Below are 18,597 nucleotides of genomic sequence, written 5' to 3' on the forward strand. Positions count from 1 at the left end.
CGCTGATTGGTCGGCGCAATGTTGCCATTTTGGACGGATTTTCGCAGTGATTGGCTGAATCTTGAGCTTTCATTCAGGGACGCGTTCTGATTGGCTGTCGCTTAGCAGCATCTCGGTCCCGGCTCATTCCGTTCTCAATGGCGGCGGGTAACGATGACGACGAAGGCGGCGGAGGGGACGGGGACCCCGAACGGTGTGCGAATGAGCCGTACACGGGGCCCAGCGGCCGGAGGAGCCTGGAGAAGGCCCTGGAGGAGGCGGCCACCACCGGGGTGCTCAATCTATCCGGCCGCCGGATGAAGGAACTTCCCGGGAGCGCCCGCAACAGCGACCTGACGGATGTCACCCGGGCGGGTGAGTGAGGGGGGAGAATGGGGGGAGGGAGAATGGGGTGAGGAGGGGGAGGGAGAATGGGGTGAGGAGGGGGAGGGAGAATGGGGGGGGGGGGTTAGAGGGTGAGGAGGGGGAGGGAGAATGGGGGGGTTAGAGGGTGAGGGGAGGAGGGGGGAGAGTAAGGAGGGGGGTGAGAGAAGGGGGGGAGAATGGGGGGGTTTGAGGGGGAGGGAAGAATGGGGGGAGGGAGAATGGGGTGAGAGGGGGGGGAAGTAAGGAGGTGGGTGAGGGGGGAGAATGGGGGGGGTAAGAGGGGGAGGGGAAAATGGGGTGAGGAGGGGGGGGGGAAGTAAGGAGGGGGGAGAATGGGGGGGGTTAGAGGGTGAGGGGAGAATGGGGGGAGGGAGAATGGGGTGAGGAGGGGGGAGGGAGAATGGGGTGAGGAGGGGGGGAGAATGGGGGGGGGTTAGAGGGGGAGGGGAGAATGGGGGGGGGAGGGGAGAATGGGGTGAGGAGGGGGGAGAATGGGGGGGGTTAGAGGGGGAGGGGAGAATGGGGGGAGGGAGAATGGGGTGAGGAGGGGGGAGAATGGGGGGGGTTAGAGGGTGAGGGGAGAATGGGGGGAGGGAGAATGGGGTGAGGAGGGGGGAGAATGGGGGGGGTTAGAGGGTGAGGGGAGAATGGGGGGAGGGAGAATGGGGTGAGGAGGGGGGAGGGAGAATGGGGTGAGGAGGGGGGGGGGGAAGTAAGGAGGGGGGAGAATGGGGGGGTTAGAGGGTGAGGGGAGAATGGGGGGAGGGAGAATGGGGTGAGGAGGGGGAGGGAGAATGGGGGGGGAAGTAAGGAGGTGGGGGAGGGGGCAGAGTAAGGAGGGGGGTGAGAGAAGGTGGGTTAGGGGGGAAAGTAAGGAGGGGGAGGGAGAATGGGGTGAGGAGGGGAGGGAGAATGGGGGGGGGGGAAGTAAGGAGGTGGGGGAGGGGGCAGAGTAAGGAGGGGGGTGAGAGAAGGTGGGTGAGGGGGGAGAGTAAGGAGGGGGGAGAATGGGGTGAGGAGGGAGAATGGGGGGGGGAAGTAAGGAGGTGGGGGAGGGGGGAGAGTAAGGAGGGGGTGAGAGAAGGTGGGTTAGGGGGGAAAGTAAGGAGGTGGGTGAGGGGGGAGAGTAAGGAGGGGGGGTGAGAGAAGGTGGGTGAGGGGGGAAAGTAAGGAGGAGGGGGGAGGAGAGAAGGTGGGTGAGGGGGGAAAGTAAGGAGGAGGGGGGGAGGAGAGAAGGTGGGTGAGGGGGGAAAGTAAGGAGGGGGGGAGAATGGGGGGAGGGGTGAGGGGAGAATGGGGGGGAGGAGGGGAGAATGGGGACTGATGGGGGGCAGTAGTTGGGGCTGTGTATACAGAGTTGCTGCCCGCTGTATATACGGTCAGGTTGTGGCGCTGGGCATCACTTGGCACGATGGGGGCGGGGGGGATGTTTATACATTAGATCATTGCTCATGAGAGGAGCTGGTGGTGCCACCCTGCCCTGGTACACTGCCCGGCTGTCATCTGTAGCTGCCGATGGGGGGGCCTCTGGATGTATATGTATGAGCTGTGTGTGCATATAAAATATATATATTATAATATATATACACAGACAGCACATACATACATCGATAAACATTCACAGTACATGCACATATATATATATATATATATATATATATATATATATATATATATAGCACATACATAGATACCCTGTTATCGGACGTCTTGGTACAGTCCCGGTTAGTGAGGTGTCATGGTGGTCAGCGCTGGGTATCCCCTCTCTGCAGGATCTGTATCCTCTCCTTGTGCTTCCTGTGTTTCCTCCACGCTCCCCCGGCAGTCCAGGGGAAGTTGTTGGCCGGTTATGGAGGGTGAATTACCTCCTCATCCTGGAGCTGCACCGCCCGGGTAGTTCAGGAAATCCTTCATTGTGGAGAGTGTGACCTCCGGACGTGTCGGGAGCTGATAGTAAGAGCGGCGGGCAGCACCTGGGGTGTGTGCAGTATCTTATGCATGGTAATGATATGTGGGTGCTGCGTGTGCCACCAGCTCTGGGACCCTGTGGTGACGGGACGCTCTGGGACCCTGTGGTGACGGGACGCTCTGGGACCCTGTGGTGACGGGACGCTCTGGGACCCTGTGGTGACGGGACGCTCTGGGACCCTGTGGTGACGGGACGCTCTGGGACCCTGTGGTGACGGGACGCTCTGGGACCCTGTGGTGACGGGACGCTCTGGGACCCTGTGGTGACAGGACGCTCTGGGACCCTGTGGTGACGGGACGCTCTGGGACCCTGTGGTGACGGGACGCTCTGGGACCCTGTGGTGACGGGACGCTCTGGGACCCTGTGGTGACTGGACGCTCTGGGACCCTGTGGTGACGGGACGCTCTGGGACCCTGTGGTGACTGGTTGCACTTGGCTCTGGGACTCTGGGGATAATGCTCCCGCCATGGACTCTGTGGGGATAATGCCCCCCTCCCCCCCCTGGACTCTGTAGTGATAATGCTCCCCCCCCTGGACTCTGTGGGGATAATGCTTCCGCCCCTGGACTCTGTGGTGATAATGCCCCCCCCCTCCCCTGGACTCTGTGGGGATAATGCCCCCCTCCCCCCCCCCTGGACTCTGTGGTGATAATGCTCCCCCCCCTGGACTCTATGGTGATAATGCTCCCCCCCCTGGACTCTGTGGGGATAATGCCCCCCCCCTGGACTCTGTGGTGATAATGCCCCCCCCCCCCTCCCCTGGACTCTGTGGGGATAATGCCCCCCTCCCCCCCCTGGACTCTGTGGTGATAATGCTTCCCCCCTGGACTCTGTGGGGATAATGCGCTTGTCCCTGGACTCTGTGGGGATAATGCCCCCCCCCCCCTGGACTCTGTGGGGATAATGCCCCCCCTGGACTCTGTGGGGATAATGCTCCCGCCATGGACTCTGTGGGGATAATGCTTCCCCCCCTGGACTCTGTGGGGATAATGCGCTTGTCCCTGGACTCTGTGGGGATAATGCCCCCCCCCCCCTGGACTCTGTGGGATAATGCCCCCCCCCCCTGGACTCTGTGGGGATAATGCCCCCCCCCCCCTGGACTCTGTGGGGATAATGCTCCCCCCCACCTCCTGGACTCTGTGGGGATAATGCTCCCCCCCCCTCCTGGACTCTGTGGGGATAATGCTCCCCCCTGGACTCTTTGGGGATAATGCTCCCCCCTGGACTCTGTGGGGATAATGCTCCCGTTTCTGGACTCTGGGGATAATGCTACCCCTCCCCCCTCCTGGACTCTGGTGATAATGCTCCCGCCCCTGGACTCTGGTGATAATGCTCCCCCCTGGACTCTGTGGGGATAATGCCCCCCCCCCCTGGACTCTGTGGGGATAATGCTCCCCCCCCCCTCCTGGACTCTGTGGGGATAATGCTCCCCCCCCCCTCCTGGACTCTGTGGGGATAATGCTCCCCCCCCCCCCTGGACTCTGTGGGGATAATGCTCCCCCCTGGACTCTGTGGTGATAATGCTCCCCCCCCCCCTCCTGGACTCTGGGGATAATGCTCCCGTCTCTGGACTCTGGGGATAATGCTCCCGCCCCTGGACTCTGGTGATAATGCTCCCCCCCCCCCCCCCTGGACTCTGTGGGGATAATGCTCCCCCCCCCCCTGGACTCTGTGGGGATAATGCTCCCCCCTGGACTCTGTGGTGATAATGCTCCCCCCTGGACTCTTTGGTCCGGCCCCAGCTCCAGTGATTTGCCCTGCTGCTGTCGGTGTAGGCCGCTCCCCGTCTCCTGACACTGATGCCGCCCTCCCCCACCGCTTAAGTTACTGATTTGAAGAAGTAAAGTGATGAGACCACATCCGGCTCTGTTATACAGAACACATGCTGCACTGCTATCACATGGATGGCGCAGAGCTGGCTCTGCTGTGTCGTGTAGCTCATAGTACAGGCCACGGCAATGTGAGCAGCAAAATACCACTGTACTGCGCTGGGGCCTGTGTTGTGGACATCGGCGCCTCCTCTGGTCACTCAGGACTGTACACTCACACTGCCCTCCTCTGTAACCACAGAAGCCTCAATGCAAATATTTCTTCTTGGGGTCACCGTATGAACCCCATCACCCCCTGTGATTCTTCGCTCAGCAGGACTCTGAATAGACTCTTTATTACCAGCTGGGCACTGTGCCACACATAGCTGATGTGACAGTCACGTGCTGCCCTGAGGCCTGGGCGCACGCTGCCAACACCCAGGGCAGGGGGCCAGAGATATATACCGAGGTTATAGCAAGAGCCAGGGTCACAGGTCACGTGAGGGCACGTATGTCCAATAGCTAAAACACAGCAGTGTGGACTGTGTGTATACAAGTGTAGTAGTGTCTGGGCTGTGTGTATACAGGTGTAGTAGTGTCTAGGCTGTGTGTATACAGGTGTGGTAGTGTCTGGACTGTGTGTATACAGGTGTAGTAGTGTCTGGGCTGTGTGTATACAGATGTAGTAGTGTGGACTGTGTGTATACAGGACATGGTGTAGTAGTGTCTGGGCTGTGTGTATACAGGTGCAGTAGTGTCTGGACTGTGTGTATACAGGTGTAGTAGTGTCTGGGCTGTGTGTATACAGGTGTAGTAGTGTCTGGACTGTGTGTATACAGGTGTAGTAATGTCTGGACTGTGTGTATACAGGTTTAGTAGTGTCTGGACTGTGTGTATACAGGTGTAGTAGTGTCTGGACTGTGTGTGTATACAGGTGTAGTAGTGTCTGGACTGTGTGTATACAGGTGTAGTAGTGTCTGGACTGTGTGTATACAGATGTAGTAGTGTCTGGACTGTGTGTATACAGGTTTAGTAGTGTCTGGACTGTGTGTGTATACAGGTGTAGTAGTGTCTGGACTGTGTATATACAGGTGTAGTAGTGTCTGGACTGTGTGTATACAGGTGTAGTAGTGTCTGGACTGTGTATATACAGGTGTAGTAGTGTCTGGACTGTGTGTATACAGGTGTAGTAGTGTCTGGACTGTGTGTGTATACAGGTGTAGTAGTGTCTGGACAGTGTGTATACAGGTGTAGTAGTGTCTGGACAGTGTGTATACAGGTGTAGTAGTGTCTGGACTGTGTGTATACAGGTGTAGTAGTGTCTGGACTGTGTGTATACAGGTGTAGTAGTGTCTGGACTGTGTGTATACAGGTGTAGTAGTGTCTGGACTGTATGTGTAGGTGTAGAGTACAGGACATGGTGTAGAGTTGGGTTATAATACATAGTTGCGCTGGACCTGTAATTGTTGTGTGTTCCTGTTCCCCTCAGATCTCTCCAGGAATCGGTTGTCGGAGGTGCCGGCGGAGCTCGGTCACCTGGTGTCTCTGGAGTCTCTGACCCTGTACCACAACTGCCTGCGGTCTCTGTCTCCATCTCTCGGTAACCTGCAGGTCCTCACCCACCTAAACATCAGGTGAGGCCGTCCCTGGTGATGACAAACCCATCCCCCGCCCCCCCCCTCCACACACACACTGGCCATCCCCTCTCTAAACATCTAATACTTGTGCTTTGTCTCTACAGCCGCAACCTCCTGACCTCCCTGCCCCCGCACATCTGCCGGCTGCCCCTCACTGTTCTCATCGCCAGCAACAATAAGCTGAGCTCCATCCCGGAGGAGGTGGGCGCCATGGTCAGCCTCCGGCAGCTGGTGAGTGCACTGTACATACAGCTGACCCCCATACTGCACCACTGCTGCAGAGAGCTGCATTGTGGTACATTGTGCACACATTGTCACAGCTCTGGTATTGGTGTAATATCTGTGTAACATGAGAGGTGTGTGTGTGTGGGGGGGGGGGGGGGGGGGGGGAATCAGCCAGTGTGTGAGCGGTCTGTACGGTGTAATATCTGAGTATAGTGACTGTGTGTGAGCCGTCTGTACGGTGTAATATCTGTATATAGTGATGTGTGTGAGCTGTCTGTACGGTGTAATATCTGAGTATAGTGACTGTGTGTGAGCCGTCTGTACGGTGTAATATCTGTATATAGTGATGTGTGTGAGCTGTCTGTACGGTGTAATATCTGTGTATAGTGACTGTGTGTGAGCTGTCTGTACGGTGTAATATCTGTGTATAGTGACTGTGTGTGAGCGGTCTGTACGGTGTAATATCTGAGTATAGTGACTGTGTGTGAGCTGTCTGTACGGTGTAATATCTGTGTATAGTGACTGTGTGTGAGCGGTCTGTACGGTGTAATATCTGAGTATAGTGACTGTGTGTGAGCGGTCTGTACGGTGTAATATATAGTGATGTGTGTGAGCCGCCTGTACAGTGTAATATCTGTGTATAGTGACGCTGTGTAAGCCATGTAGACCATGGGTCTCCAAACTGCGGCCCTCCAGCTTTTGCGAAACCACAACTCCCATCATGCCTGGACGGCTAAAGCTTTGGATCTGGCTGTCCAGGCATGATGGGAAATGTAGTTTTGCAACAGCTGGAGGGCCGCAGTTTGGAGACCCCTGACCTAGAACATGTAATATCGGTGTATAGTGACTGTGTGTGAGACGCCTGTACAGTGTAATTTTTGAGTATAGTGACGTGTGTGAGCCGTCTGTACGGTGTAATATCTGTGTATAGTGACGGTGTATAGTGACTGTGTGTGAGCCGTCTGTACAGTGTAATATTTGAGTATAGTGACGTGTGTGAGCCGTCTGTACGGTGTAATATCTGTGTATAGTGACTGTGTGTGAGCCGTCTGTACGGTGTAATATCTGTGTATAGTGACTATGTGTGAGCCGTATGTACAGTGTAATATCTGTGTATAGTGATGGTGTATAGTAAATGTGTGTGAGCCGTCTGTACGGTGTAATATCTGTGTATAGTGACTGTGTGTGATCCTTCTGTACGGTGTAATATCTGTGTATAGTGACTGTGTGTGAGCCGTCTGTACGGTGTAATATCTGTGTATAGTGACTGTGTGTGAGCCGTCTGTACGGTGTAATATCTGTGTATAGTGACGGTGTATAGTGACTGTGTGTGAGCCGTATTTTCGGTGTAATATCGGTGTATAGTGACGTGTGTGAGCCTTCTGTACGGTGTAATATCTGTGTATAGTGACTGTGTGTGAGCCGTCTGTACTGTGTAATATCTGTGTATAGTGACTGTGTGTGAGCCGTCTGTACGGTGTAATATCTGTGTATAGTGACGGTGTATAGTGACTGTGTGTGAGCCGTCTGTACGGTGTAATATCTGAGTATATTGACTGTGTATAGTGACTGTGTGTGAGCCGTATTTTCGGTGTAATATCGGTGTATAGTGACTGTGTGTGAGCCGTCTGTACGGTGTAATATCTGTGTATAGTGACGGTGTATAGTGACTGTGTGTGAGCCGTCTGTACAGTGTAATATTTGAGTATAGTGACGTGTGTGAGCCGTCTGTACGGTGTAATATCTGTGTATAGTGACTGTGTGTGAGCCGTCTGTACGGTGTAATATCTGTGTATAGTGACTATGTGTGAGCCGTATGTACAGTGTAATATCTGTGTATAGTGATGGTGTATAGTAAATGTGTGTGAGCCGTCTGTACGGTGTAATATCTGTGTATAGTGACTGTGTGTGATCCTTCTGTACGGTGTAATATCTGTGTATAGTGACTGTGTGTGAGCCGTATGTTCTGTGTAATATCGGTGTATAGTGACGTGTGTGAGCCTTCTGTACGGTGTAATATCTGTGTATAGTGACTGTGTGTGAGCCGTCTGTACGGTGTAATATCTGTGTATAGTGACTGTGTGTGAGCCGTCTGTACGGTGTAATATCTGTGTATAGTGACGGTGTATAGTGACTGTGTGTGAGCCGTATTTTCGGTGTAATATCGGTGTATAGTGACGTGTGTGAGCCTTCTGTACGGTGTAATATCTGTGTATAGTGACTGTGTGTGAGCCGTCTGTACTGTGTAATATCTGTGTATAGTGACTGTGTGTGAGCCGTCTGTACGGTGTAATATCTGAGTATATTGACTGTGTATAGTGACTGTGTGTGAGCCGTATTTTCGGTGTAATATCGGTGTATAGTGACTGTGTGTGAGCCGTCTGTACGGTGTAATATCTGTGTATAGTGACTGTGTGTGAGCCGTCTGTACGGTGTAATATCTGAGTATAGTGACTGTGTGTGAGCCGTATGTACGGTGTAATATCTATGTATAGTGACTGTGTGTGAGCCGTATGTACGGTGTAATATCTGAGTATAGTGACGTGTGTGAGCCTTCTGTACGGTGTAATATCTGAGTATAGTGACTGTGTGTGAGCCGTATTTTCGGTGTATAGTGACGTGTGTGAGCCTTCTGTACGGTGTAATATCTGTGTATAGTGACTGTGTGTGAGCCGTCTGTACGGTGTAATATCTGTATATAGTGATGTGTGTGATCCTTCTGTACGGTGTAATATCTGTGTATAGTGACGCTGTGTAAGCCGTCTAGACCATGGGTCTCCAAACTGCGGCCATCCAGCTTTTGTGAAACCACAACTCCCATCATGCCTGGACGGCTAAAGCTTTGGATCTGGCTGTCCAGGCATGATGGGAAAAGTAGTTTTGCAACAGCTGGAGGGCCGCAGTTTGGAGACCCCTGACCTAGAACATGTAATATCGGTGTATAGTGACGGTGTATAGTGACAGTGTGTGAGCCGTCTGTACGGTGTAATATCTGAGTATAGTGAGTATAGTGTGTGTGAGCCGTATGTATGGTGGAATATCTGTGTATAGTGACTGTGTATAGTAAATGTGTGTGAGCCGTCTGTATGGTGTAATATCTGTGTATAGTGACGTGTGTGAGCCGTCTGTACGGTGTAATATCTGTGTATAGTGACTGTGTGTGAGCCGTCTGTACGGTGTAATATCTGAGTATAGTGATGGTGTATAGTAAATGTATGTGAGCCGTCTGTACTCTGCTCACAGGATGTTGCTTCACGCTCCTCGCAGTGTTGTGCAATCTGGGGCTTCCTGCTTTCCCTCTGTTTGAATCTGCAGACCCCATCCAGCGTGGCGTTTATCTGATATATCCCAGGGGTATATGGGGCCTCTCGGGGGGCGGGGCTAGGACTACCTCTCTATATACAGGGGGTGGGGCTGTGACTACCTCTCTATATACATGGGGTGGGGGCTGTGACTACCTCTCTATATACAGAGGGTGGGGGCTGTGACTACCTCTCTATATACAGGGGTTGGGGGCTGTGACTACCTCTCTATATACAGGGGGTGGGGGCTGTGACTACCTCTCTATATACAGGGGGTGGGGGCTGTGACTACCTCTCTATATACAGGGGGTGGGGGCTGTGACTACCTCTCTATAGTATAATGCGGTTGCACCAGGTATAGTAGTGGATTATCCGATGTGTTGTCACTGATGACTTGTCCATTGTTTTGGTCAAAGGATATCAGCTGCAATGAGCTGCAGTCGCTGCCAGCACAGATGGGGTCCCTGCGGTCGCTGCGAGAGTTAAATGTGCGCAGGAATCAGCTGACATCTCTCCCCAATGGTAAGGGATGCTGGTATGGCTATAAATACGTATGCTTTAGGACCCTGTAGACACCTGCTGTATCTGTTTTGTGTCTCCCAGAAATCTCCGAGCTGCCTCTGACTCGTCTGGACTTCTCCTGCAATCGCATCTCCCGCATCCCAACCTGTTACCGCCAACTACGGCACCTCCAGTGCATCATACTGGACAACAACCCCCTGCAGCACCCGCCTGCCCAGGTTAGTTGTGGCCCTGCAGCACCCGCCTGCCCAGGTTAGTTGTGGCCCTGCAGCCCCCCTCCCATGCTTCACCCTGCAGTACTAATGGTGCCCACTAGAGGCTGATTATGATGTTGTTGTTGTTTATTTATTTTTTTATTTATGTTTTTCCTTTCTCACCGTCTAGATCTGCCTTAAAGGGAAGGTTCACATATTTAAGTACTTGAACATAGAAGCCTGCAGTAAACCGACCCTGGAGCTGGGTGACCTCGGTAAACTGAGCCGCCCCACCAGCTTTACTACGTGGTAAGTGTACGATCAGCACTGTTAATGGGGGGGGGCACTGTCTGTATAAGTGTACGATCCCATGGGCTGGTGGCACCCTCTGGCTCACATCTCTCTTCTCTCCTTGTAGCCTTACTGATGACCTCTACTCCCAGCCATACAGGGGTCTGGATTCTGGATTTAATAGCGTGGATAGCGGCAGCAAGAGGTGGTCCGGCAATGAGGTGCATACCTGACGTAACCTGCCCACCCCCCCTTGTACAGGAAGGAGTGCCCTTACATAACCCGCCCCCCTCTGTACAGGAAGCAGTGCCCTCACATAACCTGCTCCCCTCTGTACAGGAAGCAGTGCCCTCACATAACCTGCTCCCCTGCATACAGGAAGCAGTGCCCTCACATAACCTGCTCCCCTCTGTACAGGAAGCAGTGCCCTCACATAACCTGCTCTCCTACATACAGGAAGCAGTGCCCTCACATAACCTGCTCTCCTACATACAGGAAGCAGTGCCCTCACATAACCTGCTCTCCTACATACAGGAAGCAGTGCCCTCACATAACCCGCCCCCCTGCATACAGGAAGCAGTGCCCTCACATAACCTGCTCTCCTCTGTACAGGAAGCAGTGCCTTCACATAACCTGCTCCCCTCTGTACAGGAAGCAGTGCCCTCACATAACCTGCTCTCCTACATACAGGAAGCAGTGCCCTCACATAACCCGCCCCCCTGCATACAGGAAGCAGTGCCCTCACATAACCTGCTCTCCTACATACAGGAAGCAGTGCCCTCACATAACCTGCTCTCCTCTGTACAGGAAGCAGTGCCTTCACATAACCTGCTCCCCTCTGTACAGGAAGCAGTGCCCTCACATAACCTGCTCTCCTACATACAGGAAGCAGTGCCCTCACATAACCTGCTCCCCTCTGTACAGGAAGCAGTGCCTTCACATAACCTGCTCCCCTCTGTACAGGAAGCAGTGCCCTCACATAACCTGCTCTCCTACATACAGGAAGCAGTGCCCTCACATAACCCGCCCCCCTCTGTACAGGAAGCAGTGCCCTCACATAACCTGCCCCCCTCTGTACAGGAAGCAGTGCCCTCACATAACCTGCTCTCCTACATACAGGAAGCAGTGCCCTCACATAACCCGCCCCCCTCTGTACAGGAAGCAGTGCCCTCACATAACCTGCTCCCCTGCATACAGGAAGCAGTGCCCTCACATAACCTGCTCCCCTCTGTACAGGAAGCAGTGCCCTTACATAACCTGCTCTCCCCTACATACAGGAAGCAGTGCCCTCACATAACCCGCCCCCCTCTGTACAGGAAGCAGTGCCCTCACATAACCCGCCCCCCTGCATACAGGAAGCAGTGCCCTTACATAACCTGCTCTCCTACATACAGGAAGCAGTGCCCTCACATAACCCGCCCCCCTGCATACAGGAAGCAGTGCCCTCACATAACCTGCTCTCCTACATACAGGAAGCAGTGCCCTCACATAACCCGCCCCCCTCTGTACAGGAAGCAGTGCCCTCACATAACCCGCCCCCCTCTGTACAGGAAGCAGTGCCCTCACATAACCTGCCCCCCTCTGTACAGGAAGCAGTGCCCTCACATAACCCGCCCCCCTGCATACAGGAAGCAGTGCCCTCACATAACCTGCTCTCCTACATACAGGAAGCAGTGCCCTCACATAACCTGCTCCCCTGCATACAGGAAGCAGTGCCCTCACATAACCTGCTCTCCTCTGTACAGGAAGCAGTGCCCTCACATAACCTGCTCTCCTACATACAGGAAGCAGTGCCCTCACATAACCTGCTCTCCTACATACAGGAAGCAGTGCCCTCACATAACCTGCTCCCCTGCATACAGGAAGCAGTGCCCTCACATAACCTGCTCTCCTACATACAGGAAGCAGTGCCCTCACATAACCCGCCCCCCTCTGTACAGGAAGCAGTGCCCTCACATAACCTGCTCTCCTACATACAGGAAGCAGTGCCCTCACATAACCCGCCCCCCTCTGTACAGGAAGCAGTGCCTTCACATAACCTGCCCCCCTCTGTACAGGAAGCAGTGCCCTCACATAACCCGCCCCCCTGCATACAGGAAGCAGTGCCCTCACATAACCTGCTCTCCTACATACAGGAAGCAGTGCCCTCACATAACCCGCCCCCTGCATACAGGAAGCAGTGCCCTCACATAACCTGCTCCCCTCTGTACAGGAAGCAGTGCCCTCACATAACCTGCCCCCCTCTGTACAGGAAGCAGTGCCCTCACATAACCTGCTCTCCTCTGTACAGGAAGCAGTGCCCTCACATAACCTGCCCCCCTCTGTACAGGAAGGAGTGCCCTCACATAACCCGCCCCCCTCGGTACAGGAAGCAGTGCCCTCACATAACCTGCTCCCCTGCATACAGGAAGCAGTGCCCTCACATAACCCGCCCCCCTCTGTACAGGAAGCAGTGCCCTCACATAACCCGCCCCCCTCTGTACAGGAAGCAGTGCCCTCACATAACCCGCCCCCCTCTGTACAGGAAGCAGTGCCCTCACATAACCTGCTCCCCTCTGTACAGGAAGCAGTGCCCTCACATAACCCGCCCCCCTCTGTACAGGAAGCAGTGCCCTCACATAACCCGCCCCCCTCTGTACAGGAAGCAGTGCCCTCACATAACCTGCCCCCCTCTGTACAGGAAGCAGTGCCCTCACATAACCCGCCCCCCTCCATACAGGAAGCAGTGCCCTCACATAACCCGCTCCCCTCTGTACAGGAAGCAGTGCCCTCACATAACCTGCTCTCCTACATACAGGAAGCAGTGCCCTCACATAACCTGCTCTCCTACATACAGGAAGCAGTGCCCTCACATAACCTGCCCCCCTCTGTACAGGAAGCAGTGCCCTCACATAACCCGCCCCCCTGCATACAGGAAGCAGTGCCCTCACATAACCTGCCCCCCTGCATACAGGAAGCAGTGCCCTCACATAACCCGCCCCCCTGCATACAGGAAGCAGTGCCCTCACATAACCTGCTCTCCTACATACAGGAAGCAGTGCCCTCACATAACCTGCTCTCCTACATACAGGAAGCAGTGCCCTCACATAACCCGCCCCCCTCTGTACAGGAAGCAGTGCCCTCACATAACCTGCTCTCCTACATACAGGAAGCAGTGCCCTCACATAACCCGCCCCCCTCTGTACAGGAAGCAGTGCCCTCACATAACCTGCCCCCCTGCATACAGGAAGCAGTGCCCTCACATAACCCGCCCCCCTCTGTACAGGAAGCAGTGCCCTCACATAACTTGCCCCCCTCTGTACAGGAAGCAGTGCCCTCACATAACCCGCCCCCCTCCATACCTCTGAGCCATGTCTGCTCTCCCGGTCACTAACCCTGCTCTCTCCCTCAGTCAGCAGATGAACTGTCGGACCTTTCCTTCAGAGTTTCTGGTTTGGGTCGAGATGTGCAACAATTCAAAGAGAAGCTCAATGGCGCTAGTATGTATCTCTCTGCAGCCTGTTGTATACAGCATGGATATAGATATGAGTGCATGTACATAGCTTAGTAGACAGTGGTCACGTCAGGGGGACTAGTTTGTGGGTCGGCCATTGTGTGACCCCTCTTGTTTCTCAACTCCTGTAGATTACACTATTTTTATTGCAGCGAATGGAGACAGTGAGATCCTGGATTTCATTGACAGCAGCACAAATGAGGAAGAGGAGGAGTCGAGGTGTGACCCTGGCCTTCACATGATGGTTACTCCACAGGTGAGTGACGCCATAGTCCCCTGTCCCTGGGATGTATAGAGGGTTTGCACTCACTCACCCTGTCCACTCTGTATTACAGGACAGGAGGAAGCTGGACTTACACTCCACACCCCGGCAGGAGGAGAGGACTATGGTGTGCGGGTAAGTGGTCGGCTCAGGGATGAGGAACGGCCTCAGGGGAGCCCTGTCGCCCTTCTCTTATATCCTATACAGAACAGATGGGATTGAGGAGGATTCCTAGCCATTGCAGTAGATGACCGGCATTGAGCGCTCTGTGTTCTGTACATTATTACAGTTGTGCTCAAAAGTTTACATACTCCGGCCAAATTTTTGCTTTCTTGTCCTTTTTTCAAAGAATATGATTGATAACACAAACTTTTTCCCTCAAGGTCAGTGGTCGGGTGACGCCATTTATTGTCACACTACTGTGTTTTCTCTTTGTACATCATAACGACAACCAAAACCATCCAAATGACCCTGATCAAAGGTTCCCATCCCCCAGTTCTTACTCCTGTGTATTGCCCCCTCTAACATCAATGACAGCTTGGAGTCTTTTGTGGTAGTTGTGGATGAGGCTCTTTATGTTCTCAGGTGGTAAAGCCGCCCATTCTTCTTGGTTCCTGTAAGTTCCTGGGTTGTATTATGACCTGCATGCTGGAGATCTCCCCAGAGAGGCTCAATGATATTAAGGTTAGGAGGCTGAGATGGCTGCTCCAGAACCTTCGCTTTGTTCTGCTTGGCTGTGTGCTTTGGATCATTGTCATGTTGGAACGTCCCAGTACGTCCCATGTGCAGCTTCCAGGCTGATGAGTGCACATTTGCCTCCAGTATTTGCTGATAACCGGCCGCATTCATCTTTCCTTCATCTTTCACCAAGTTTCCTGAGCCTTTGTAGCCCACACATCCCCCAAAACCTCAGCGATCCTCCCCCATGCTTTACAGTAGGAATGGTGATCCTTCCATCATAGGCCGCACTGACACCTCTACAAATGTAATGTTTATGGTTGTGGACAAAAAGTTGGATTTTAGTCTCATCACTCCAAGTGACCTTGTTCCAGAAGTTTTGCAGCTTCTCTCTGGGCTGTCTGGTGTATTGTAGATACTTTGTGACATTTGCGCAGTAATTGCCTCTTCTGGCCAACCAGCCATGCCAGCCCATTTTCCTTCCAGTGCCTCCTTATTGTCCATCCTGAAGCAGCCGCACTGCTAGTTTCAGCTGGTGTTTCTGGGTTTTTCTTTGTATCCCAAACAATTTTCCTTGCAGTTATGGCTGAAATGTTTGTCAATTTGTGTCAACTTCTGGCATTAACCCTCCCCATACCAACCATGACCGCCCGTACTAATCTAATAAAGACATGAGACCGTCTAATCTGGCTTGTGGAATAGATGGCTGCGGTGTTTATTTCAGGCTTACGCACACATGACTTTATTAACTTTCTCAACTCATTAATAAACATCATCATCAGAGTAATCTATTAAAACATGTCCACCCCGAAAGGGGCGACATGCCGAGCATACCCCAAACCAGGCCGAGGGCCATGCCCAGGTGCTTGCAACCTCAAATTGAAAATATCTAGGCCGATGTCTGAAAGATGGACACCATGAGCCCTATAAAGGCCTACTAGAAAGCCTTCCAGATCACAATGGGGTTAGGATAAACCACCGATGGAAGTGAGAAACCTCGCTTACCAAATTAATCTTGGCCCAATTTCTGAAGGCCAGAATGCATTGCAGATATAAACTTCTCAAACACTAAAAGTCAGTTTGATGTCGTGGAGCAGCATGTAGTCAGCCTGCCCCCAATGTCGTTGCCTCCTGGGTGTACGACATGAGGGGACAGCCCACTCTTCCCTTCCACTAAATCCAACAATTGGTTCCATTTTATGGAGGTCTATAGCTACCTCAGTAGATAATCCTAGATTAGGGGTGTCAACCCTTTGCATTGTGCCCGATCACCCGCACAATTATCGGGAGTGACCTATAAGAAGAAAACAGCTAAATAAGTGTGGGTGTAAATACAACCTAAACCTACCTGATTCCCATCTTGCTAACCTCCTAATGAGAGTAGGTGACAGACCAGACATATAGGCTTCTGTAGCCACGCCAATTTGAAAGGATTGATTGCTGAAATTCCTGCCATCAAAATTCAGATTCTGCAAACAGCGTTGAAAAGCTGAACTGTAATCTGGATAATGATCCATCTGCATGAATCAAGATCAATTCAGATATACACGGCCTCACAGACAAATAATTTAACACCGCTCAGACTGGGCCCGTGAGGAGAAGCCATAACCCCTTGGGCAGAACAGTCAGACCTTCTAACACTGATCCTCAACAACTCAGAAGTGCAAACAACATCAGAAACCAACAGTGGAACATCTATTCACCACTACCAATTCCCCCCCAAACGCAGCCCTGAAAAGCCGGGCTCCATAGGCAGAGGAACACACGTCGGGAAACGTACTAAACAATGAGAACATAAGCTCCAAAGTGACTGGACGTAGGGCTGGGCGATATTGGCCTAAATTATTATCGCGGTTAATCGTACATGTAGCCGCGGTAACGATAACTGAGCGATAATTATGACACGCCCCTTTTGCAAGCCACACCCACTTGACCGAGCAAACCTGGTGATACTTTTTTTTTTTATACTCTTATTAAAAAAAATAACTCACTGAGCAGCAACACAAGGCTGGCCCATATAGGCTATTGTCCTTATTATTATTTGTCATTATTAGGGGTCTCAGCTGAGACCTGGACGTGTATATACAGGTATACAGCCATTACAGGATATGTATACACAGGTATACAGCTATGTACACAGTACAGTATCTGTATATACAGCTATGTACACACTACAGGACGTTTATATACAGGTATACAGCAACATAGCTGTATACATGTCCTGTACTGTGTACATAGCCCTATACCAGTATATATACATCCGGTAGTGTGTACATAGCTGTATACCTTTTATATACATGTTCTGTAGTGTGTACATAGCTGTATACCTGTATATGCACATTCTGTAGTGTGTACATAGCTGTATACCTGTATATGCACATCCTGTAGTGTGTACGTAGCTGTATACTCAAATATGCAAGTCCTGTAGTGGCAGTATTATTTATGTATTTATGCAGACACACACTACAAGATATGTATATACAGGTATACAGCTATGCAGATTTTCCATTAATAACCAAGCTGAGCATTCATATGTATTATAGAATTACAAGAAATAGTTAGGGGGATCTGGGCAGAAGGGGGAAAGCAGCTGGGGGGGGGGGAGCAGCGGGGGGGGGGGATCTGGGCAGAAGGGGGGGGGAGCAGCGGGGGGGGGATCTGGGCAGAAGGGGGGGAAGCAGCTGGGGGGATCTGGGCAGAAGGGGGGAAGCAGCTGGGGGGGATCTGGGCAGAAGGGGGGGAGCTGCTGGGGGGGATCTAGGCAGAATGGGGGGAAGCAGCTGAGGGGGGGGGAGGTTTGGGCAGAAGGTGGGGGGGGGCATAAGCTGTATCTCCTTCTCCCAGCCGGACAGGCGCTGACCCGCTCCACATACCCGGGAGTGAGCGGCCGGGGGTACATAAGCTGTATCTCCTCCTCCCCTGTCACCCCGCTCAGCATTGGTACGCTTGTGGCCCCGTCGGACGTTCATACAGGCAGATCCCGGTCTCTGGAGGAGGAGACCGCAGGATCATGTGATGGCGTCCCTGCGGGTGCTGGAGCTGAATAGCGAGATCGAGGATCTGCACTGCGGCCCTAGATCTTGCTATTCATGGACGCCATCACATGATCCTGCGGTCTCCTCCTCCAGAGACCGGGATCTGCCTGTGCAAACGTCCGACGGGGCCACAAGCGTACCAATGCTGAGTGGGTTACAAGGGGAGGAGGAGATACAGCTTATGTACCCCCGGCCGCTCACTCCCGGGTATGTGGAGCGGGTCAGCGCCTGTCCGGCAGGGGGTGGGGAGGTTATACGCTGGTGCAGGATTGCAGGGCGCACTGAGGGACGGGCGGGCAGGGGCCGTTGGGGGGTGCTCTGTCAGGCATGGCGGGACGGCAAGTGCTATGACACGTGCAGCACTGAAATACCGCAAATACCGTCCTGGCGCAGTTGAGGTCGGTGTACCAACGCCAGAGACGGTATCGGTATTTTCACGGTATACCGCCCAGCCCTAACTGGACGTCTCTTATGAATAATAACTCTAGACAAGTTCCAACCTTTTAACAATTGCTTAACTTGAAACTTGGCCGACATGGGTGGGGGTCTAACAGCCTTTTCTGGAAAAAGGAGATACCATAATTCACTTTACTTACTGCTGAAAAAGAAAGTTTCTCACTGAGCAACAGAGACCAAAAACATAAAGTCACAAACCGATCGGAGGAAGAGGTAAGTACCTGTGTGACAGAACCCTTCCCACCTTCTCCACGCAGCACTATATGACGGCCATGATGTTCCAGACAATGAATTTCTAGTCCCAAGTTAGGTCCCACAGGGCTGACCGTCTGCTTCTGGAACCAGGCGCCAAAATCTCTG

General features: G+C 52.8%; 1 protein-coding gene across 2 annotated transcripts in view; it reads left to right on the top strand.

Moving 5' to 3' along the window:
- Window positions 1–81: 81 nt before the first annotated feature.
- LRCH4 (leucine rich repeats and calponin homology domain containing 4) overlaps window positions 82–18,597 on the top strand; it is a 65,258-nt gene continuing 46,742 nt past the window's right edge. For both annotated transcript variants that reach the window (XM_069949843.1, XM_069949834.1), the window contains exons 1-10: window positions 82–354; window positions 5,632–5,776; window positions 5,884–6,010; window positions 9,723–9,828; window positions 9,910–10,046; window positions 10,213–10,331; window positions 10,441–10,534; window positions 13,705–13,792; window positions 13,959–14,062; window positions 14,142–14,203. In XM_069949843.1, the coding sequence (XP_069805944.1) occupies window positions 138–354; window positions 5,632–5,776; window positions 5,884–6,010; window positions 9,723–9,828; window positions 9,910–10,046; window positions 10,213–10,331; window positions 10,441–10,534; window positions 13,705–13,792; window positions 13,959–14,062; window positions 14,142–14,203 (1,199 nt within the window). In that variant the 5' untranslated portion in view covers window positions 82–137. The remainder of the gene's footprint in view (window positions 355–5,631; window positions 5,777–5,883; window positions 6,011–9,722; window positions 9,829–9,909; window positions 10,047–10,212; window positions 10,332–10,440; window positions 10,535–13,704; window positions 13,793–13,958; window positions 14,063–14,141; window positions 14,204–18,597) is intronic.

Source organism: Dendropsophus ebraccatus, chromosome 1 (assembly GCF_027789765.1).
Source record: "Dendropsophus ebraccatus isolate aDenEbr1 chromosome 1, aDenEbr1.pat, whole genome shotgun sequence".
NCBI lineage: Eukaryota > Metazoa > Chordata > Amphibia > Anura > Hylidae > Dendropsophus > Dendropsophus ebraccatus.